The 20,679-nt window shown below is 40.7% G+C and overlaps 1 protein-coding gene across 8 annotated transcripts in view; it reads right to left on the reverse strand.

Annotated features, from left to right (window-relative positions):
- Positions 1 to 1,358: 1,358 nt before the first annotated feature.
- The window catches only part of MAP7D2 (MAP7 domain containing 2), an 80,119-nt gene continuing 60,798 nt past the window's right edge, over positions 1,359 to 20,679 (reverse strand). For all 8 annotated transcript variants that reach the window (XM_061453230.1, XM_061453224.1, XM_061453223.1 and 5 more), the window contains 10 exons: positions 20,345 to 20,472; positions 9,974 to 10,206; positions 9,469 to 9,595; positions 8,121 to 8,325; positions 7,837 to 7,941; positions 6,562 to 6,615; positions 5,840 to 5,918; positions 4,974 to 5,160; positions 3,562 to 3,841; positions 1,359 to 2,990 (listed from right to left, as the gene is read on the reverse strand). In XM_061453230.1, coding sequence (XP_061309214.1) covers positions 3,592 to 3,841; positions 4,974 to 5,160; positions 5,840 to 5,918; positions 6,562 to 6,615; positions 7,837 to 7,941; positions 8,121 to 8,325; positions 9,469 to 9,595; positions 9,974 to 10,206; positions 20,345 to 20,472 — 1,368 coding nt within the window. In that variant the 3' untranslated portion in view covers positions 1,359 to 2,990; positions 3,562 to 3,591. The remainder of the gene's footprint in view (positions 2,991 to 3,561; positions 3,842 to 4,973; positions 5,161 to 5,839; positions 5,919 to 6,561; positions 6,616 to 7,836; positions 7,942 to 8,120; positions 8,326 to 9,468; positions 9,596 to 9,973; positions 10,207 to 20,344; positions 20,473 to 20,679) is intronic.

A 20,679-nucleotide genomic window follows, 5' to 3' on the forward strand; every position in this document is an offset into this window, starting at 1 on the left:
TAACTCGCCAGGGAACCAGGAGGTCTGCTCCAGGCCTTTGCTAAGGCCCGAGACAACTTTTGGGTGTGGGGCAACACCACAGAAAGCGATGCTGAACCTAACTAGAGAGCTACTGCAATGATCAGTTACCTCACAGGTATTATTGATGTATTAGAAACTTATAGTTACATAAGTTATTGAGAATAAAGCGTTAGTGAGATGAATTGTCCCCATGGAAAGTATTAATATACCTCACAATAAAAGTAGATCTCATTTTTGACAGATATTATTAAAAAATAAATTAAAAAATAGTAATTGTAGAACATTTTCCCCCAGTGTTTCACTCAAAAAATAACAGCAGCTCCAGGCTGACCTCTTCCTAAGCAGCAGCACATGCATGGAGCTTGAAGCAAAGTTTAGCACTTATATCATGGGAACCCTTATGGAACACTCTTGCACACTAAACACAACAGTGCCTGTTGACCACAGCTCCCAAGTTCTCTTTGCCAAGTAATACCCCAGAGAGCTGAAGCAGGGGCTGCAAACTGGCTTGTATACTGTCAGATGCTACAGCCTAAAAGCCCTCATTAAGGTTCTTCTGCCACCTGTCCTGGGTTCAGCAGTAGCAGTCATTTTTCTCCTTCTTAGTAGCTGCTGCAGTGCTGCGTTTTTGACTTTCAGCCTGGGAACAGCGCTGATAACAGCAATGTTTTTAGTTGCTGCTCAGTAATGTTTACTCTGACCAAGGACTTTCTGAGTCTCATGCTCTGCCAGGGAGGAGGGGAACCCGGGAGGAAGCAGAGACAGAAACCTGACCCAAACTAGCCAAAGAGATATTCCATACCACAGCACATCATGCCCAGTATATAAACTGGGGGCAGTTACCCCAAAGGGCTAGATCACTCCTCGGGTTGGGCTGGGTATTGGTCAGTGGGTGCTGAGTGGTTGTATTCTCTTCCCTTGTTATTTCCCTTATTATTATTGGTGGTAGCAGCAGTGGTTTGTGTTATACCTTAGTTACTGGACTGTTCTTATCTCAACCCATGGGAGTTAAGTTCTTTCGATTCTCCTCCCCATCCCTCCGGGAGCAGGGGGAGGAAGAGGGGGGAGTAAGCCAGTGGCTGCATGGTTTCTGGGTTGCTGGCTGGGCTTAAATCACACCACCACCATTCTGCATTTCCTCAGTGTATTGGCAAGACCTCAGAAAACAAATTAATATATGGCAAAGGAAACAATAGTGAAACATTCTGAGGCTCTGACAACCGCTCCTTCATTCGGTATTACACCCTCTTTCAGAGGGCACCTCACAATAAATTAACATACATGTGTTTTTAAATTAGTCATATTTTTGCTAGGAGTAAAAAGCACAAAGAAACAAGTTAGATTCATAAATGAAAATGTATTTCACCTTTATACATGCTATACAGGTCATGCAAATACAGAAATCTACAGGTTATACAATGACACCATAATAAAATATGACATTCGTCAAACAAAATGTATCACAGCAAAACAAACTGGTTTTGTATGTTTACTATTTAGGGAATAGATGAAGGGCTAATTTGGAAGACACAGTACCATGCTACAGCTTACTGTACAGTCAAAAGAAAGTATTTCTCTGAAGTACACCAACATAAACAGAGCTGGATTGCTGTAGGTATGATTTCTTTACACATCACACATGATGTCATTGGTTTCTTTCCCGTTGCTGGCTTTAAAGAGCACAAGAACGGGGATACAACTGAGCTCAAGCTATACTGTGAACTCCCTTACTAGTGGAAAAAAAAGCAAAAAAGAAACCCACCCCCCAGGTTTTCACCTCTTTTGTGTTAGTGTCCAAAGAGAGCTGTATTTATAGTTTATTTTTATATGGAATTGGGCAAAAGTGTTCTCAAAGCAGCACAAGATCCAGCATGAAATTATCGTAGTTCACCTGCAGAAATAAAGTTAGTACTGCATGGCACATAATGGCTAGACATTATACATCTCAATGTGACTTCTTCCATACAGATGCTTAGAGAATGTTAAGGGGGCTACAAGTGTTCCCCATGTATGCCTTGGCCTTTGGATTTCTGCTGCAACATTCAGATGTTGTTTTACTGCTGTCTGAATCTTGTTTTGTAGAGCCTACAGGAAGACAAAATACTTCTCCACATGATAGAAAGCCTGCTGGTATTAATCAAGTGTCTGCATCTTCAAAGATTAACATATAATCTCAGCCCCCTGACCACTCATCACTTGGATCTACTACAGCTATACTATATATATATATATATATATTAAAGGATTACACCAGGCGTTTTGCCTACATTGTTTACAGGTGTTACACAAGTATATTTTTAAACACATAGTTGACAGTCACTCCTGAAATAATTAGTATTAACCAGTAAGTGCTACTAGTGACTAAAAGTGTCAGTCATAACAGGATAGCTCCCACACTCCACAGTCAGTGAAAATGTTCTTCTGATTCCAGAAGTTGTATATCTTAAGCCTCTTTGGGCATAGTTTTGAATTACACACCTGCATAAGAGTTGCCAATAACTCCTTATTAAAGACAAAAAAAAGATAGGCACAAAACTAATGTCCAGTATATTATTTCATTTCAATGCACTGTGCGCAAAACTCATCATTATTTACAAGAAAAAGACGTCTAAATGGATGAATGATAAAGCCGAGGGAAAAACTATTTCAAAAATAAAATGCACAGGTGTCACAGTGAGGTGTTGAGATGAGTTTTAAATTAAAAGAAGTAGTAAGTGCTTTATTAGCAGCTAAAGCTCAAATTCTAATGCACACTCGAGTCTTCCCTGAAACCATCACGCCTCTAGATCACTGGTTTCTACCAAAAGCAGCCAGTTATTCAACATATTCCCTGGGAAGACACAGCTGTAGTCAGCTCTGATTATCTGAAATCCAGTGCTCAAGGACTGCAGAAGCTCTTTCAAGTGACAAGCTCATATTTTACTTCCAGCAGCATCACTGGGATATAGCTCCTCCACAAATCGCTACCTCTGTCAATTAAAAAAAAGAGAAGAATATGAAGTCAGCTGTGCAAGTTAAGGACCTCAGTTTTGTAATTTAGAATACGCTCTCTCAAAAAATATAGTAAGGTGTCACCGAAGCCTACTATGCTATTTTACTATGCAGGCTTTCCAGGAGAAGTGATTCTACACCAGGCAGTAACTATTTACGGGAGTAGAAAAGAGTAAGCAGGAACAATAACTACCATTTTCGAGGCTGGCCCCCCTTCTAATTGTTTTCTTCATGCAAACAGGCTCCAAAGACTTACAGGAAGGGTATTAATAAAGAAAAAAAACAACTCTTCTCACTACATTATGAACACATAAAGGAAATGTTTCCATTTACCAGACACTTTTGGTTGCTACGATATGCTCAGTTTGCATATGATGCCAGTTTACAGAGAGCTGCAAATATGAAAGATTACACTGCAATTAAATATCTAGGAGACCAGCTTTCTTTCTCTCTCCACATATGCTGTTTACAACTCCTATATTTTTCTGGGAAGCTTGTAAGTAATCACAGCAATTTATCACATCTAAGATACTTATCACAATACTGTACCTTTATCTGTTCTGCTGAAAAGTGAGGTTGTCAACAGATAGAATTAAGTGTATTTTCCTGTCCTGGACTGTTAAATCCCTCAATCAAGTTTTTGTTACAGTCATCTAGGCTAATGGTATCACTGGACATCTTGGAGTACGTAGCTTGGCCTGTGAAATCCAAGAGATCTTCAAGAGCCTTGGCATTACTTGTTCCATTCTCATCCAAAGAAACACCAGGCATGAGTTCATTCATGGGTGAATATTCAGGGATAGAGATTAGTTCTTCTTTTGAAACTGGGCTATACAGGAGATAAATGAAAGGAAGATGGAGAGTAAGAGGTGTGCAACTTTTCACTGAGCAACTATCAAACCGATCTTCTGACTGTTCAAAAACTACCGCTTATTTTAAGGTCGGCTGCAATAAGCCTTTACCTAGAATACATTCCTGCCCAAACAAAAAGAAGTTGCCCTGTTTAGGATGGAAGGCCATTCTTAATCTGTATTCCTTAAAGATTACAGTTTGTGGTGGCTGTGGGAGTCAACTTGTTGCCAGATGAAGTCCTGGATGCAAACATTATCAGCAGGTTGAAAAAGAGTTGGATAAACGTGGGCAACACAGCCATCAGTGGCCAACTCAGAGCTGTACGCTCCAACATCCCTAATATAGCACTTCTGTGTGGTCGTGGATTGCGGAAGTGGTGGGCTCAGGTGGTGTCCCCAACTAGTTTTTCCTGCTGATACTCTCTAAGACCAAATAAAGGGCTATACAGACTTCTGGAGTGTGTCAGTAGGGCATTTCTTATGTATTTATGCATATTTACTGGAAATACTGAAACACTATGAGAGGTTCAGTCAGCTTACTGATTAAGGAAAAAACATATAAATATTTAAAATTCAGAGCTAACTTTCTTATTGCAGCCTTAAATTATCAACTTCCTACTTTCCCGCAAGTTCTTCCATCGAAATCCAACAGTATTTAATACACATGAAGTTATTTATTGATTTCTGTACATCTGTTCCAGTTAAGGACTTAAAATTTTAAATTCATATTTTCATTATTCTGTTTGTATGGAGGGAGAAAAGTTTGCGAATTGCAGCTATGCAGTCTTGAGAGAAGTAAGCAAATGGTGATTATCAGAACACTATCACAGAACAATCTGAGAGGTCTGGGCAAATTTGTATGGAATCTGTAAGGAAGGACTACAGAAGGATTTCAGAGCCTCCCACCCTGCACCAAATACGTGAGTGAAATGAGGTTCTGTTGACTCATTCACATCCTGACAAGAATGGAGTATAACACAGTGGACACCTGACTGCCACACTGTGAGGCAGGTGAGAAGTAAAGCAGTAAAGTATTAACAAATGAAACAGAAAACTTTGTACATGTCTAACATGAATTCCATGATTTGTATTGGTAGACGTGATCTGTACCTCACATCCATGGACTGAACCTCATCCATTGAATCTTCCATGCTGTTAGACTTCCCGTTAACAGCTTCCAGCTGAGTAAGTCCTGGGGTTGACTTTAATCCATTAGCAACTACATCTTGGGAAGGGATTACAGGGGCAGCACTTTCTAAACTTTTATTTTTCAGGCAGGTTGCCAATCCATTGATCTCTATAAAAGAAGGTTAGAAATTGTGACAGGAGCAACTTCTTTATGTAAACAGTTAAAAAACAAATCACAAATGCTTTTAAGTTACAGATCAAGTAGAAAGAACGACTGACAATGCAGCAGGATTCATCTACGGCTCATCATATGATACTGTCAATCCTCTTTTCCACTCAATTTATATTTGAGTGGATAGGAAGAGAATGTTTTATCTCTTATATCATATATTAAAAGACTTTGTCTGGGGAAGCAAACAAAATATAGATAAATGCCAAATTTGTATATTTTATTTAATAATTCTTTGAATACATATGCTAATTTTGTAAAGTCAAATTAAATGTAAGACTTACAGCAATGCTATAAAAAGCTTTCAAGCTTGGCTGTGTGCAAATATTTTCTACCTACAAAACATGAAGGTAGATTGCAGCAACCAAACCTATTGGCAAATTGGAACTTCTCATTTACAGAAGTGCTATGTCAAGTACTGAAATGGAGAAGAAACTTTCTTCTGCTTAAGTGGCAAAACAAAGTCTTTATTTTCTAACATTTGTGACTAATGCAAAAGTAGTTGTTCTTTTCAAAATGAAAGCAAAGAATCTGCAATAAGACAGTGCTCTGCCTGAGATTACAAAACTCTGAAGGCAACTAACTGTGAAAACAGGTCATAAAACATGGCAATTTTCACCTGGCTGGTTGAGAACAAGGGCCTTTGGTTGCCTTTCCACATTCAAAGTTGATGGTACCTCCTGTTTTGTCTCTTCCTTCTGTAATCAAGCAATGAGTCAACTGGATGAAAGATGAAGGACTAACCTTCATAGAACTGACTGGATTCAAAACCTGTGAGACTGCCCAGGGCCACAGGGTGGTTAAATGTCACTGACAGCAAGAGACGATTTTCTTTTTCCTTCTTAATTAGGCATAGGATTTTATTTATTTATTTTTAACATCAAAAAAGAAACATTGTCTGAAAGTAACCAAATAAACAGTTTCCTTAGTTGAAAACCTGACCATCACTTTCAAGCTGGACACAATTGCCTCGTTCTCAATCCTACACTGCTGGCAGATTTAACATGATAGCTCAGTAACTAATTCATTGGCTGGTACAAAGAAGGAGAATATGCATCAGAACAGCAAAATTACAGCTCCAACATCCAGGAATGAGCTCTTAACACCTTTCTAACAGTGAGGAAGGTAAGTCTGTAACAGTTGCATAAAGCTGTTTCTGTAGCAGCAGCCCAAAATAACTGTGACACAGCTACTGGGACACTGTCATTCTGTTTGAAATGCACCTAAAATTTAGGTGTAGAGTGTAGGTAAGTACACTTAGTAACACAGAAACACTCTAGAGCTTAATTTCTACATATTGGTAATAAACCAAAAGAAACCTGCAAACACAGTGTTTCATACCTTTATTTCTGGTGCTTCACTCCTCCTTGTTCTCTTCATTATTTCATCTATTCTCTAGAAATCAGAATAAATTGGAGAATGAGAAGGCAGAGAATGCCAGAGACTGATAATGGAGAAAAAAAAAAAAAAGAAAAATAAAACCTTTTTTCTATTGCCATCACCTCATCCATGCCTATCTTGAAAAAGTGAGAATAAATAAGAAGAAACAGAAAACAAAAGGTAGAAAGCACCTGGGAGCTGGCTTTCATATCTCAGATCTCACAGAACATGACTTTCTCAGTAGATGCAATTTAGAGACAAACATTTTAATACCAGGTGCTTGCAGTTACAAGTTGTGCTCAGATCTGGAACAAGACATTTATTTAAAACCAGCAGCTATAATTTTCATCTGGTTGTTTTTCCAAACAGTTCCTTTAAAAAACTGTTAGGTGCCTTGGAATGGAAGAGTAAAATGAAATACCTGACATTATTCTTGCTGGAAATGCAGAAGGCATTACCCTAAAATACTACTTTTTTTTTTTCTTCTTCGTTCATTTAAAAATGAAAAACCTTCCCAACAAATCTTGTCTCTTTGCACTACTGTGAAAGGAAACTATTTCAGATTTAAACATTTTGGTTTGGTATTCTAATCTGCAACTGCAACATGCCTTCAGTTCAGAAGCAAACAGCTGGAATACGAAATATACTGGAATAACATATGAGAAGACAACTTTCTTATAACCAGACAGAGGTTCTGCAGCTGTTCACTCTTTTCTGGCAGAGCTATAGATAAAACTAATCTATGCAGCTCCAGCCATTTCTTTGTGAGGTGGTGGCCAGACTGCCCTGCTGCCTCTGCATAATGCAATTAAGAGACAAGCCAGGTGGGAGAAAACCAGTTTGTTAATCACATTAACTTTCTCCATTAATGACAGGGAGCTTTTGTTGAGTAAGTTTTAAAGCAAAGTTACGTTCCTCAATAGTCTGTGATGTTCTGGGTTGGGCGGCAATTGAGGTTTGCCTTGGCATGCCATTCTCTGTTTGTCTCCGGCATTTAACTTTGTGGATAAAGGCTAATTCTGTGTCTGTTCGGTACCTAGTAGAAAACCATTTGCCTCAGGCAACTCCACTTTGTAACAAATCTTTATGTCCATGTTCCCCTAACATGCAAGTAGCAAATACTAAGTTACGCATAAACATCCATCCAGATTATTATTTCTAGAAACTATTGGGTACTTTCTGGGTTATGTATTTAAACAAGAAATGAAATAATTATCTTAAGAAGCAAGTATCTACCTTCTTCCGCTCCAGCCTTTCTTGCTCAATTTGCTGCATGATTTGCTCCCTTTCAAGACGAAGCTGCTCAGCTGCCTCACGGGCTTTGATTTCTGCTTCTTCCCTCTAATAAAAATGTGTAAAATATGATAGGGCCATTATTTATTTCAGGCATATTACCAGAATGCTATAAAGTATGTGTATATATATACATATATATATATACACATATATATATTTTTATATATATATATAAAGTGTATGTATATATATATAAAGTTTCGTGTTTGTGTTTGAGATGGTACCTGTTTCTCAAGTTTGGCCTGGAGCTCTTTTTCTTGCCTTTCCTTTAGCATTTGTTCTTCCTCAGCTCTTTTTCTGGCTTCCTCTTCTGCCTTTTTCCTAGCTGCTTCTTCCTCACATTTTCTTTCCTCTTCCTTCTTACGAGCTTCTTCCTCTAGACGAAGTCTTTCTTCTTCTGCCTTTCTTTTCTGTTCTTCTCTTTCAAGCCTGCAAAAAATGTAACAGCATGTTTAAAAGGCAAAATCTTGTTTAGCATGAATTCTATTGTATGTATGGCACACAATCAGCAGGAACTGACAGTATATGCATCAGCACACATTTTCAGGAAAACGTCAAGATACAGCAAGGAGGTTGAGCACATACTCAGAATTCAGGTTGCTATCAAGCTTCCATTCCAATCTTATTTTCACTGCCTAAAATTTTTCATAAAAAATATAATTTCCCTGAAAAAACAGGTGTGACCAAAGAAAAAGAAAACATTTCCATTCTAGTTTGAATTAGATCTTAAAGAATAAAAGCAAGTTTCAGTAATAAAACCATCCCTCTTTCCCTGTGCTTCACACCCAGAATGCAGATATCTGTAAGATAAGCATGTACTTTGTTTCAGTTGAAGATTAACAGACTGGATAAGTAGCAGAAAACCAAGTCCACAAAACAAAGTGGTACATTAGGAAGAGTGGGCCTAAATTCTACCTGTATTGTTCCCTGTCCCACGGGTGGACATCATGCTCCTTTGTCACCACATGCCAGAGCTGTTTTGACAAGTGACCATTCTTATCCTTGCATATCAGGGATTCAGTGCCAAACCTGCAGGCACTGGTGATCCCCTGCCCCCATATTTTCAATAGGGACAGACAAAGTTGAATTAGACATGCAGTTAGTGATTTACATTAGGGATTTGAAGGAAGGGCATGATCTGCTGACACTTACAACCAGTATCCCATGTGGAAAGCAACCTAAAAGCTTGCTCCCAGAACAGAGACAGGATTTCACTACTTAAACACAGCAATCTTCATTATGCCCATGCTAAAAGCCTTCAACACTGCCTACATCAGAGTTGAGCAGGTTGATTTGTTGAATGATACAATGTCCACACTGCAGTGTAGACACTGGTGAAGTATTTGGATGAGTAATAGTTTATTCAGGCTTCTTAAAGAGACCAAATTATTTTCTAACTTCACTAGTCATAAAGACTGCAAAAGACGCTAATGAATTACAAGTCTGAGTTGAAAGACATGAACACTTGCATGCGAACTCCCACATTGATTCTAAAACTACCATAGTTTCAAGCATCTTCAGTGATACAGGTTAAATTATTAGATAATAATTTTCACAAATCAGTAGAGATACCTCTCCCGTTCTTCTCTCTCCTGTCTCTCTCTTTCTTCTCGCTCTTTTTGCAGGCGGGCCTGTCGTCTTTTTTCAGCTAGAATTTTTGCTGCTTCTTCTGCATCAGTTGTTCCTACTGTGACCTTCCCTAAGAGATGACAACCAAGGGTGGGAAGTTAGGCAGGGAACAAAGAGAGTGCCCAGAACTTCCACATTCACACAGATGCTGAAATGGGCCTGGTTCACACTAGTATGACACCCTAGCATTCCAAAGCACACACCTCAGCAACTGTGGGATAGGTAAGGGCATCCCTGGATTTCAGCATTTTCACATCCTTATTAACAATGAGTTTTTCATGCATGGGTAACCCTGGTGAAAACTATCCATTTACTGGTTACAGTATCTACTTTAACACACTCTCATGACCCTATGACTGAGCAGCTTCATGAAAGGAACATGTCATCACTGTTTAAGAGCCTCACAGACCCATGATACCTTGCAATATATTCTAGCAGTAGGACTCACCTTCAACATTTTCAGTCTTTCCTGCAGAAGGGACATGTTTCTCAGAAGCCATCTGGCCTGCCTCATCAGTATGTGCTCCTGGGGATTTTGGATGACTGACATTTTCTTTCTCCTTGTCTACTTTCTTTTTAGGAGTCTCCTGGTTGAGATTAGAAGTGGCACGATGCTTCACAGGAGAAGCTGGATATTGTTTTGTGTTTTTAGGAGACTGAGGATAAGTCTTTGCAACTGTCCTGATGAGGGAAAACAAAAATCAAAGCAGGCCATATTTTACACAGCTAGGAATCAAACTCCATCATTACATGTACCTTTCCTCCCTCTTGTCTTTGGCTACATAGAAGTATCAGCTGTTTTGCACAACACTGCATAGAAATTATCTGGATGCAAGCAATTGAAACCTGAAATGGAGGGAACTGGCATGCAAGTGCAAATGATTACAGAGAATTCTCATTTTAAAAGTCTAATGCTGCTGTCCAAGTTGTAGGCAAGAGATATGAAATCATAAACTACTTAAACCAGTTATTTTAGCAACAGCCATTTCATAACAATTTTGTCAATATTATTGTATTCAACAGCCCTTCTCAACATTTAAAGCAAAGTTACGGCTGCTTTCTGTATGCAGAAATTACGATGAGTTGCAATGTACTGCTTTCATCTGACTACAATTTTGTCAAGCACAATCTTTTCCTAATAGTATCTGGTTTTCCAAAACAGCACCAAATACTACTGTGTACAAAGGTAAAGCTGGGTACCACAAAAGGAGACAGAACTGACCAAACCATTGTACAGTCAGTTCTGCTGTTTCAGGTAGTGCTTTCATCAGCACCAACACCACAGGCTCAATGCTCAAAAATCAGCCCCTGCAACCTTCTACAGGGCTGCACTTGTAATGATAGCAATGCACAGCAACAATGCAGCTGATTGCTCATTTGGCTGGTGCACACCACAGGTGAAATAACAACCCTGAAGACAGGCCTGGGAAAGCAGAAGGGCAAAGATATTTGATATTCACTGAAAACAGATGCACATTAAAGAGAACAGATTACCAGGAAACATAAAACTACACCCAAACACCATTTATTATTTATGTAACACCAGTAACGAGCACTAAATACTTGTAACATTAAGAAAGGCCAGCCCGTGCAACTAAGTAGTATGGAATGAAAGAGATTAAAATCTTAAAAGAATGATTTATGTGAGTCCCATTAGAATAAATAATCCTACATTAAAGTGAACGTTACACATGCAGCTTTAAGTTTCCTTATGGATATGCAATTATGATATGAATGTATTACCCCTTATCACTTTTTGCATAGAATCACATAATCAACTAGGTTGGAAAAGATCTTTACAATCAATCAAGTCCAGCCGTTACCCCAGGACTGCCAAAGGCCACCACTAAACCATATCACTGAGGGCCTCATCTATAGTTTCTGAACGCTTTCAGGGATGGTGATTCCACCACTTCCCTGGGCAGCCTGTTCCAATTCCTGAGCACCCTTCTGTTAAATAAATATTTCCTAATATCCAATCTGTACCTCCCCTGGTGCAGCTTGAGGCTGTTTCTTGTTTCATCTACACAATATGGAGTTTCATATACTATAACATGCTTTCTGGACTGTACACTCATTCTGGCAGACCACAGGCATGAAAAACATGGACAATGGCTAAAAATTAATGGACTGAAGTGGCAAGTTTTGTACAGCTCTAATTATAGCATTGTACGGCCAGAGACTATTCTAACCTGAACAATATTTGCATCACAGAGTAGACAATAAAACTTAAATGCCTTTCAACTCCACAGAAATTCATGAATTCAGGAGAAGAAAGGGTTATTTGCTACCATATTATGCTCCATTTGAAAGAGGCTGAGAATACCAGAATATCGGAAGCTCATTCAGAGCTGGTGGTTTGTGGGCAGGAAGACTGCAGAGTATTGCACCACCGGTACTTTCTTACTCCCACTGAAGAGCCATCAGACTCCAAAAGCCCTTGGGCTGGTAGAACAGTAGCACTCAAGTAAACTTGAAGTTCAGCTCAGGTATCCTCTGCCTGCAGGCCTAGGAGCCTCCTTCAGCTCAGGCCTTCGCCTTTGGTCCTTGCCTGAGCTAAACCGTAGGTAAGCCTGTTCCTGGCCTCTTGACCTGCTGATCCTGCCCTGTCATTGGACCTGCCTCAGTAAGGGCTTTGCTGACTATCACTGGACTCTTGTCTGACCCTGGTCACCATCACCAGACCTGCCCTGGTCACTTCTTTTCTCTGCTGTGGGACGGGGTCCTCTGGGTGAGGTTCCTGTCCTTGTCTGCCCTGCTGCCACCCTTGGCTTCTGGCTCACTCTGCCTTGCAGGGCAGCCTGACAGAAACAGGCCTTGGAAGATGCGGACAGGCAAGTCTGTCCCCAGGTCCTGCAGAAAACAGCAATGGGAGAAGTCAGTGAGATTGGCTGGTGTTGAACAAATCTGGTTTCAGCACTGTCTTTAGTTTTCTCTTTAGAATACAGTTGGATTCCCAGGCCCTTCAAAAATCAAAGCCAGAGATTTTAAGGCCCCACCTGCATACGCAGGTCTTGTTTGTGCTTCACCATTACAATAATTTCCAACTGCATTTCATAAAAATATAACGTGTAAATAAAAATCAACTTTTTTCTTACTAATCTGACACTTCTTCAAAACATAGTCCCTTCTTACTGTCTTTGGTTTATATTTCCAACTTTACCACACACGCCTTGCAATGCTTTTTATTTAACTTGTTGTGACAAGAGGAGCAAAACAGGCTAATAACTAAGGCTGAGTCATTTTCAGTATTAGCACAGAAGTAATTGTTCTCTAATAAAGACATGACAATCACATTAAAGAGGTGGGTAGGAAGAAGTCTAGTCATGAGAGTTATGCATCTTGCACTGAATAGGAATTAGAGCAGACTGGCTCTACAACTTACCTGTTGGACTAGAAATTAAATGAACACTCTTTTCCCTTTAGTATTTAAAACATATTGTCAACACAGCATCTTTAACACAGGTGGAATTGTTACTAGAAAAAAACACTCCTCCTGGTAGTATTTAAATGATGCAACTTTTCACCAGAAAGGGCAAAACTTAATTGTGAAGACAGAAAACCAGGATTATTAAGGGAAAATGAATACACACTTGCATAGTCTGCTTAGGTTTAAAAATTGTTTCATTTTTGCCTTGGGAGAAAAGGAAAGGGATGCTATGAAACCCTTGTAAGAATGTGGGAACACAGAAGTGTGCTGATGAGGAAAAGAGAGAATTAAGATGCCAGATTGCCAAAGCCCAAGAAGTGGCAGCATGTTAGCTGCCTGAAAGTTCACTTATCTCAGTTGCTGGATTTTACAGGAGAACACAAACACAGGAAACATCTTCCTCCCTCCAGGAGGTCTTAGTTTTCTCACCTAAGTGCCCTGAGTTGACAGGGGGGCAGCAGCTTGTAAGAAGCCATTCTCATCATGAACTCTATATGCATTTCAAAGAACCTCTATCGGGTCTGAGGACCAACTGGTCCTTAAATCACAAGGGTTCTTACTTAACTAAAAGAAAGATGCAAAAGAACATCTCAGGAAGAGCACAAGAAGGGGTCTGAACTTACTTTTGCTAAGCAGAGAAAATAAAGTACATGTAGTACATGAGTCAGAGGTCACATCCTATTTTGTCCATAAACAGCAAGGGAGAGAACAGCATGCTGTTTTGAAAAGCCAGGTACGTGACAGGCCACTGGTTACAGCAGTTCAGAAGGCTGACTGTAAATCAGAAATCTGCAGCAATGCCAGAGCTGCATATTTTTTTCCTCTCTCTTAATTCAAGAAAAGCTCTGCTAAAACCACACCAAGCACTAGTATGTTCTCAATGCTGCCTTCTGAGATTCTGTTCCTGGGTTCTCTACTGGGGTATTGGGCATCGGGTACTGGTACTGGGTTCTCCTGCTCTGCTATCTGTAGTATTTTCTCAAAAGCAGTTTTCTTTCACTTTTAGTTTTGATCCTTTCTAGCCAGGAATAGACTAATTTTCCTCTTACACTTCCTAACAGCACAAACTCAGCATAGGTCTATAGGATAGTTATTTTGATAGCTGCATTATTAGGGATGTTTTCAAAATCTTCAATTGTCCCATTCTCTGGCTAACTGCTGAAAAAAAATCAAGACAGTCTTGATCCAATATTCTCCCCATTGTTTTTACCTCTTGTCGTGGTTTAAACCCAGTCAGGTAATTCGTTCGCTCACTTCCCCCCCTTTCTTGCTCTCCCCCTGCTCCCGGAGGGACGGAGAGGAGAATCGAAAAGAATGCAACTCCCACGGGTTGAGATAAGAACAGTTTAGTAACTAAGGTATAACACAAATCACTACTGCTACCACCAATGATAATAATGATAAAGGAAATAACAAGGGAACAGAATACAACACCTCACCACCCGCTGACCGATAACTCGCCCCCCAAGCCCGACCAAGCTCCGACCGATACCTCCTCCAACCCTGCAGTCTCCCAGCCCTTCCGGCTAACTCCCAGTTACATCCTGGGCATGACGTGCTGTGGTATGGAATACCTCTTTGGTCAGTTTGGGTCAGGTGTCCTGTCTCTGCTTCCTCCCAGCTTCCCCTCCTCCCTGGCAGAGCATGAGGCTCACAAAGTCCTTGGCCAAACCAAAACATCTCTATCAGCTCTGTTCCCGAGCTGAAAGTCAAAACACTGCACTGCACCAGCTACCAAGGAGGAGAAACATGACTGCTACTGCTGAACCCAGGACATTATCCACCCCTTATTCCATACCATTCACGTCATGCTCAGATCCCACATTTTCAATATACCATCACTCTTATCTCGGTGCACTCTTATCTTAGTGCATGGACCAGTCCCTATAAAGCTGCTGCGTCCATCTGGTCCATGATGCCAGGCTCCATCTCTTGTAACAGTCTTCCAGAGCAGGAGAGACTGTGTGCAGTGTTCACACTCGTGAATAACCTGGGCAATAGCGTCCATTGCTAAGTCCACCCCTCGATCATGAGCCCATCTCTCTGTTGCATCTCTGCTCTGATGGCCTGAAGTGCCATGGACCCACCAGGCTTAAAATAATTCACTGTCCCCTTCAGCAGTTTCTGCAGCTTGTTGCTGGGGACTCCATACAGCTGCCTTCCATCTCTGACGCTTCCAAAGCACTGGAGGGGCCCAGTGGACTAGATACTTGCCCATACTGTCCCACATGCCCTGCCACTCATGACTCTCCAGCCTTGGGGAAAATCTCTTGGTCCCCCTATATTGTTGTCTAACCCCAGACAAGACCCAAACCTGACTCTGCTTAACTTTTGAGATCAGACAAAATGGTTGTGGGTAGAACACAGCCTGTGTGTGTGCCAACATGCTGATCCCCATCACAGTCAGCAGGCAGGTCCCAAGGATACCCAAAGGCCATTCAGAGCCTTCAGAACTCTCAAACGATGCTGCTGTGCTTGTCACTGGGGCTGGTGTAGCTGCTGTGCTTGCCGGCTCTCCCACCGCCAGCTTCTATTTTCCTGAGTCCAGCTCTTCCTCCTCTGCCTTGCTGGGAAATGCTGCGTGGTCTCCTGCATCCTCCTGGGGCTCGGCAGGCGGCTTCCGGGGAATGCTCTCGGCCGTCGCAGGGCTGGGCTCCTCCGCGGGGCTCGGCTCGGCCGCGGGGCTCGGCTCCTCCGCCGCCTTCTCCCGCTGCTCGGCAGCCGCTTCCTTCTGCTCCTCGACCGCCCCGACCTCCTCCACCGGCAGCCGTCCCCTGGCGGCCTCCGGCCCCGCTCCCGCCGCCGCTTGGTCCCCGGGGCCGCTCTCCCGGGCCGCTTCAGCAGCCGCCGGCTCCCGGGACCGCTCCCCCTCAGTTCCCCGCAGCCTCACGAAGATGGAGAGTAGGGTGAGGACCAGGACGGTGAAGAGCAGCCGGACGGCCAGGTACAAGTCCACGGCCACGTCCGTCCCGCCCTGCTGCTGGAGCCCGCCCGTATTACAAGCCATTGCCATAAAGCACAGTGAGACAAGAACCTTAGCCCAGGCCCCACACTTGATAAACACTATCACAGCAAATACCGGCTCTACGTAAGTTACAACATTCTGAAGCTGTGAGATCAAGAAGAACAACTCTGAGAGCCAATAAATCAGCATTGTGACGAGTGACTATTAATCCAGTCAGATCTGTCGTTATCTCAACCCTTCGTGCCCCATGTTGGGCGCCAAAAAAAAAACTGTCGTGGTTTAAACCCAGTCAGGTAATTCGTTCGCTCACTTCCCCCCCTTTCTTGCCCTCCCCCTGCTCCCGGAGGGACGGAGAGGAGAATCAAAAGAATGCAACTCCCACGGGTTGAGATAAGAACAGTTTAGTAACTAAGGTATAACACAAATCACTACTGCTACCACCAATGATAATAATGATAAAGGAAATAACAAGGGAACAGAATACAACACCTCACCACCCGCTGACCGATAACTCGCCCCCCAAGCCCGACCAAGCTCCGACCGATACCTCCTCCAACCCTGCAGTCTCCCAGCCCTTCCGGCTAACTCCCAGTTACATCCTGGGCATGACGTGCTGTGGTATGGAATACCTCTTTGGTCAGTTTGGGTCAGGTGTCCTGTCTCTGCTTCCTCCCAGCTTCCCCTCCTCCCTGGCAGAGCATGAGGCTCACAAAGTCCTTGGCCAAACCAAAACATCGCTATCAGCTCTGTTCCCGAGCTGAAAGTCAAAACACTGCACTGCACCAGCTACCAAGGAGGAGAAACATGACTGCTACTGCTGAACCCAGGACACCTCTCCAGGGCAAAACAAAGATCAAGAGTAGTAAATGCAGCACATATCAAATAATAATCTAAATAAAAATCTAAAACTAGGTCACTGCAGAACATAGCAGCTACTTCTGTGAGGAATTCACCACACGTAGACACCTTTCTAATAAGTAATTTTTTGCCCCTTTCTCCTTCTCATGTGAGGTAATGCTTTGGCAAAAAAGCGTAACACTGAACATTCCATTTTTATTCACTGGCTTATACTATAGCTTATCTGAAGACACTTAAGACTAAATCCTACTTCCTTGATTCAGTCATGTCCCATTGATTTCAAAGGGAAATCACCCAAAGACCTGTGAAGGACACAGGCTTTATTGCTTTGCTGATCTATAAGATAGGACACTTACCTATTCTCTGAGGGATAGGGCAAGAATAATCTGATTAATATATAGATTATTTGAAGATGAAGCATCAGAAAAAAATTACCAAAATATGGTATTATTGATCTTGTGAAAGATCTGAAGAACATGAGCACTTTATACAATCAGTATCCACTAGCAATTGTAAAAATAAAAGATAATTCCTCAATTATCCCAGCTCTCTAATCCATTAACTTTCATCTTTGTCAGCTGATCCACACTGGATTCAAAGCAAAAATTTTTTGGTTTCTTTCTTGTGTGACATTTCTTGATATATTCACTTTTTCAAATATTGCCAAGCTTTTAATTCCTTCCTTGCTTCTAAGTATAGCTCATCATATTTCTACTTTTCCACTCTTTTCTCCTTTTTAGGTTCATATTTATTCACTCATTTTTTCTGGATATTGTATTTTTGGGCTGATCTGTTTTTATTTCTCAGTAAAATTTGTACCTCCAAACACTTATATTTTATTGATGTATTACTGCAAATCTATCCTGATATCAATCACTGTCTCTCTTTAGTTGAAGTTTTATTACCTTGTTTGAGCCTGTTTCAGTTACTTTACCATGATAAAAAGCGTTTTCAAATTAATAATTAATTAAATAATATATAAAAAAGATAAGCAACTAAAACACAAAATAAGATGACGACTGTGAAGAGCTAGTGCCTAGAACAATGCCAAGAAATATCAAGCCACGTATTTTTAAGAAAAAGTCATACAGCCAATTATAATTTAAAGCACTGGCTGTACTTGATTCTTTCCTCAACAGCTTTTGAGCACTGGCTGTACTTGATTCTTTCCTCAACAGCTTTTAAGTTAAGGTGCTATACAGGATCACTAACTACTAATGCCACACAATATGTGTTCTTATTTCTTCCAGGGTATTTTTCTGGCCATATGGTGTGCTGGAAGGAGAAAGATTAAACTTGTAAAAGACTGTCAGGTTTGCAAGGAGAACGAGCATTTGTCTACATATTCACTCACATTAAAAACTGCAAGTTCCACAGTTAATTTTAAATTAAGAAGTAAGATTATAACAATCTAAAGGAAGGTTCCAAAAGCCTCACTGCCTATATTTAAATCCATTGACCAGTCAGATCATCAGCTGGCATTCAAGTTGCATGAAGAAATATGTCAGTAATATAATATGGTCATCAGAATGCCTTTTTAAATTTTATTTTCAATTTCTGAGGAGAAGTTTCAAGAGTGCTCAAGCAGAACAGTCTTTCTGCAATCAGTAATAAACATGGATTTAAACTCTATCCCCTGTATCTCTGTTAAGGTCAAGGAGGGTGTTCTAATTGGGCCATGTTAAGATTAAATACTCAGTAATACATTCCCAGCAGTGATCAGAATCAGATTCTCTTGAGAAAGAGAGGTAGGAAAGAAGGAAACAAAGACAACTAACGTGGCTCACTATCACAGTGAAACCCACAAGCAGGCTTCTTAATTCCTCCATGCAGCATCTGCTTCTTCCTCTAAAAACAGTAATTTATATTCCTTATAGGCACAAAAACATTCTACTATAAAAAGGTTCTCATAATTTGCACCTCTGGGAAATGAGTCTTCACCTTGCCTAACCTTCTATGCAAATTCGTGCTACAAATTCAGACTGGGCATGCTTCTTTCATGAAGCACTAAACTTCTATTTGTTTCACAAAAGCTTTTCCTATTTTCCCCCAGATATCTCTATGATGAGCTACACCAACTTTTTCAGTGTAGGCCCATCACAAACTGATTCACTCTCAGTTATCAATTTCCCACCAATTATTTTGTTTAACTGAATCTCTCTTGGTATGTCTTTTATAGTGGCTGAGTGAACCAAAAGATGTGTGCCAAAGAGGGAATATCAGTACTTACAGAATAAGACACTTTTATAGCTCAAACTTTTCTCTATACATTTTGGAAAGCCCTGGTCAAAACTGTAATGGAAAAGAAGCTGACTGCCATTAACATACCATATTATTCTATTTTTTACTGAATTTACATAATTCAGAACCTGATGATATTATTTATATATAAATATATTTGAGAATTCTTAGCCTTATATTATGAACCGAGAACTGCAATTTCCCCCCAGTTGCATGCAAGGGGTTGTCTAAACCAGAAAGAATGCCCAGAGTCAGACGGTTTCCTGTATTTTGCCTGATACCAGATTCACAAACAATATCATCCTCTGTTAAAAGACTATGCACTCAGAGCTGAAACAGAAAACACCAGCGAGTTTTTTAAGCAGAAAAAATGTGTCAGAAAGGTGCTCAAAGACTAGCTCAGAACATGGCCAGGTTCAGACTTAAACAAAATAAAAATGAGACAAAAGGAGATAAATTCCAAGACAGAAGTGGGACCCACGGACAGGGCTCTGGGGAGTGGAAAAAACAAAACCAACCAACCAAATAAACAAAAAAAAAAAAATCAGACAACTACCGTACACCACGACTACTTTAGCACACTTCCGCATTTGAGCAAGACTTAATATCCTGTTCTAAGAAAGCTGAAAACACATTTGTGACTTGTGAAAGCTGTGGTACACGGACTACAGTTTTGGGTGTCTGCAAAAGCCAACTAAAAAAAGCCACTCGATTGCTAGTACGCCCATATATGCTATAGGTCCACAAACTCCACATTAAAACAAAACCACCTGAAACCAAAATACAAAAAACAAACCAGCAAAACACACACAGAAAAAAAAACAAACCACACAAAAAGCAGCACAGGAAGCAACAAACCCAGAGAGGTCTGCAAATAAGCAAAGATTAAAACCGATGGTTTAGATGATGCATAGTTAAGTACATTTATGGAACCAGATGGTCATGCTAGCAATAGGAAATGCATATATTAAATGCTGGAATATCTAGGTAGTATCCATGTTCTGTGCATTTCTGCACATTAGGCAGAGTTCCTTCAAAACCAAATAAAACAAAATCATGTTTAAAAATAAATGTTAAATAAAATTTCACATGAATTATGAAATGCACCACAATAATTTCAGAAGACTGAGAAAAGGAAGTGTCACCAGTGAGCACTAACACAATCTTATATATATGTTCATCTACAGATCTCTTTCCCTCTCTCTCCATCTGTATAACTAAAATTAACTAGATATTGTACAACACTTCAAGCAAAGTCCCTCAAGAATCTAGGTCTGCTCCTAAAATGCTCACAGCATATTACACTGCTAATAAGAAAGGCATACTTCGGTGTTGCAGGTGATGCAGATCTTCTGGACATGGCAGCAGGAGAATCAGACCTTCTTAGAGGAGATCCCATGCTAGATGATGAACCAGGTGTTGCAGGTCGCTTCTCTTTCTTTATCTTCTCAGTCTAGAAGCACAGTTCATTTTATAGTTTCCATGACTTGGACCAAACCGTACAAAAATCTATTCGATGGTTTTATTAACAAGATGGCATATGAACAGATTTGCATAACATACATTTAAGGTAAAAGTTTTTTAAACATCAGCTCACAGCTGAGGTGCAATAATTTTTTATTTTACATGGACTCCCCCAGTGTTTTGCATGGAGACCGTA

The sequence above is a fragment of the Pezoporus flaviventris genome, unplaced genomic scaffold (assembly GCF_033815535.1).
Source record: "Pezoporus flaviventris isolate CSIRO_AGI_PZ_B2104156 unplaced genomic scaffold, CSIRO_AGI_Pfla_v1 ptg000015l, whole genome shotgun sequence".
NCBI classification, from domain to species: Eukaryota; Metazoa; Chordata; class Aves; order Psittaciformes; family Psittacidae; genus Pezoporus; species Pezoporus flaviventris.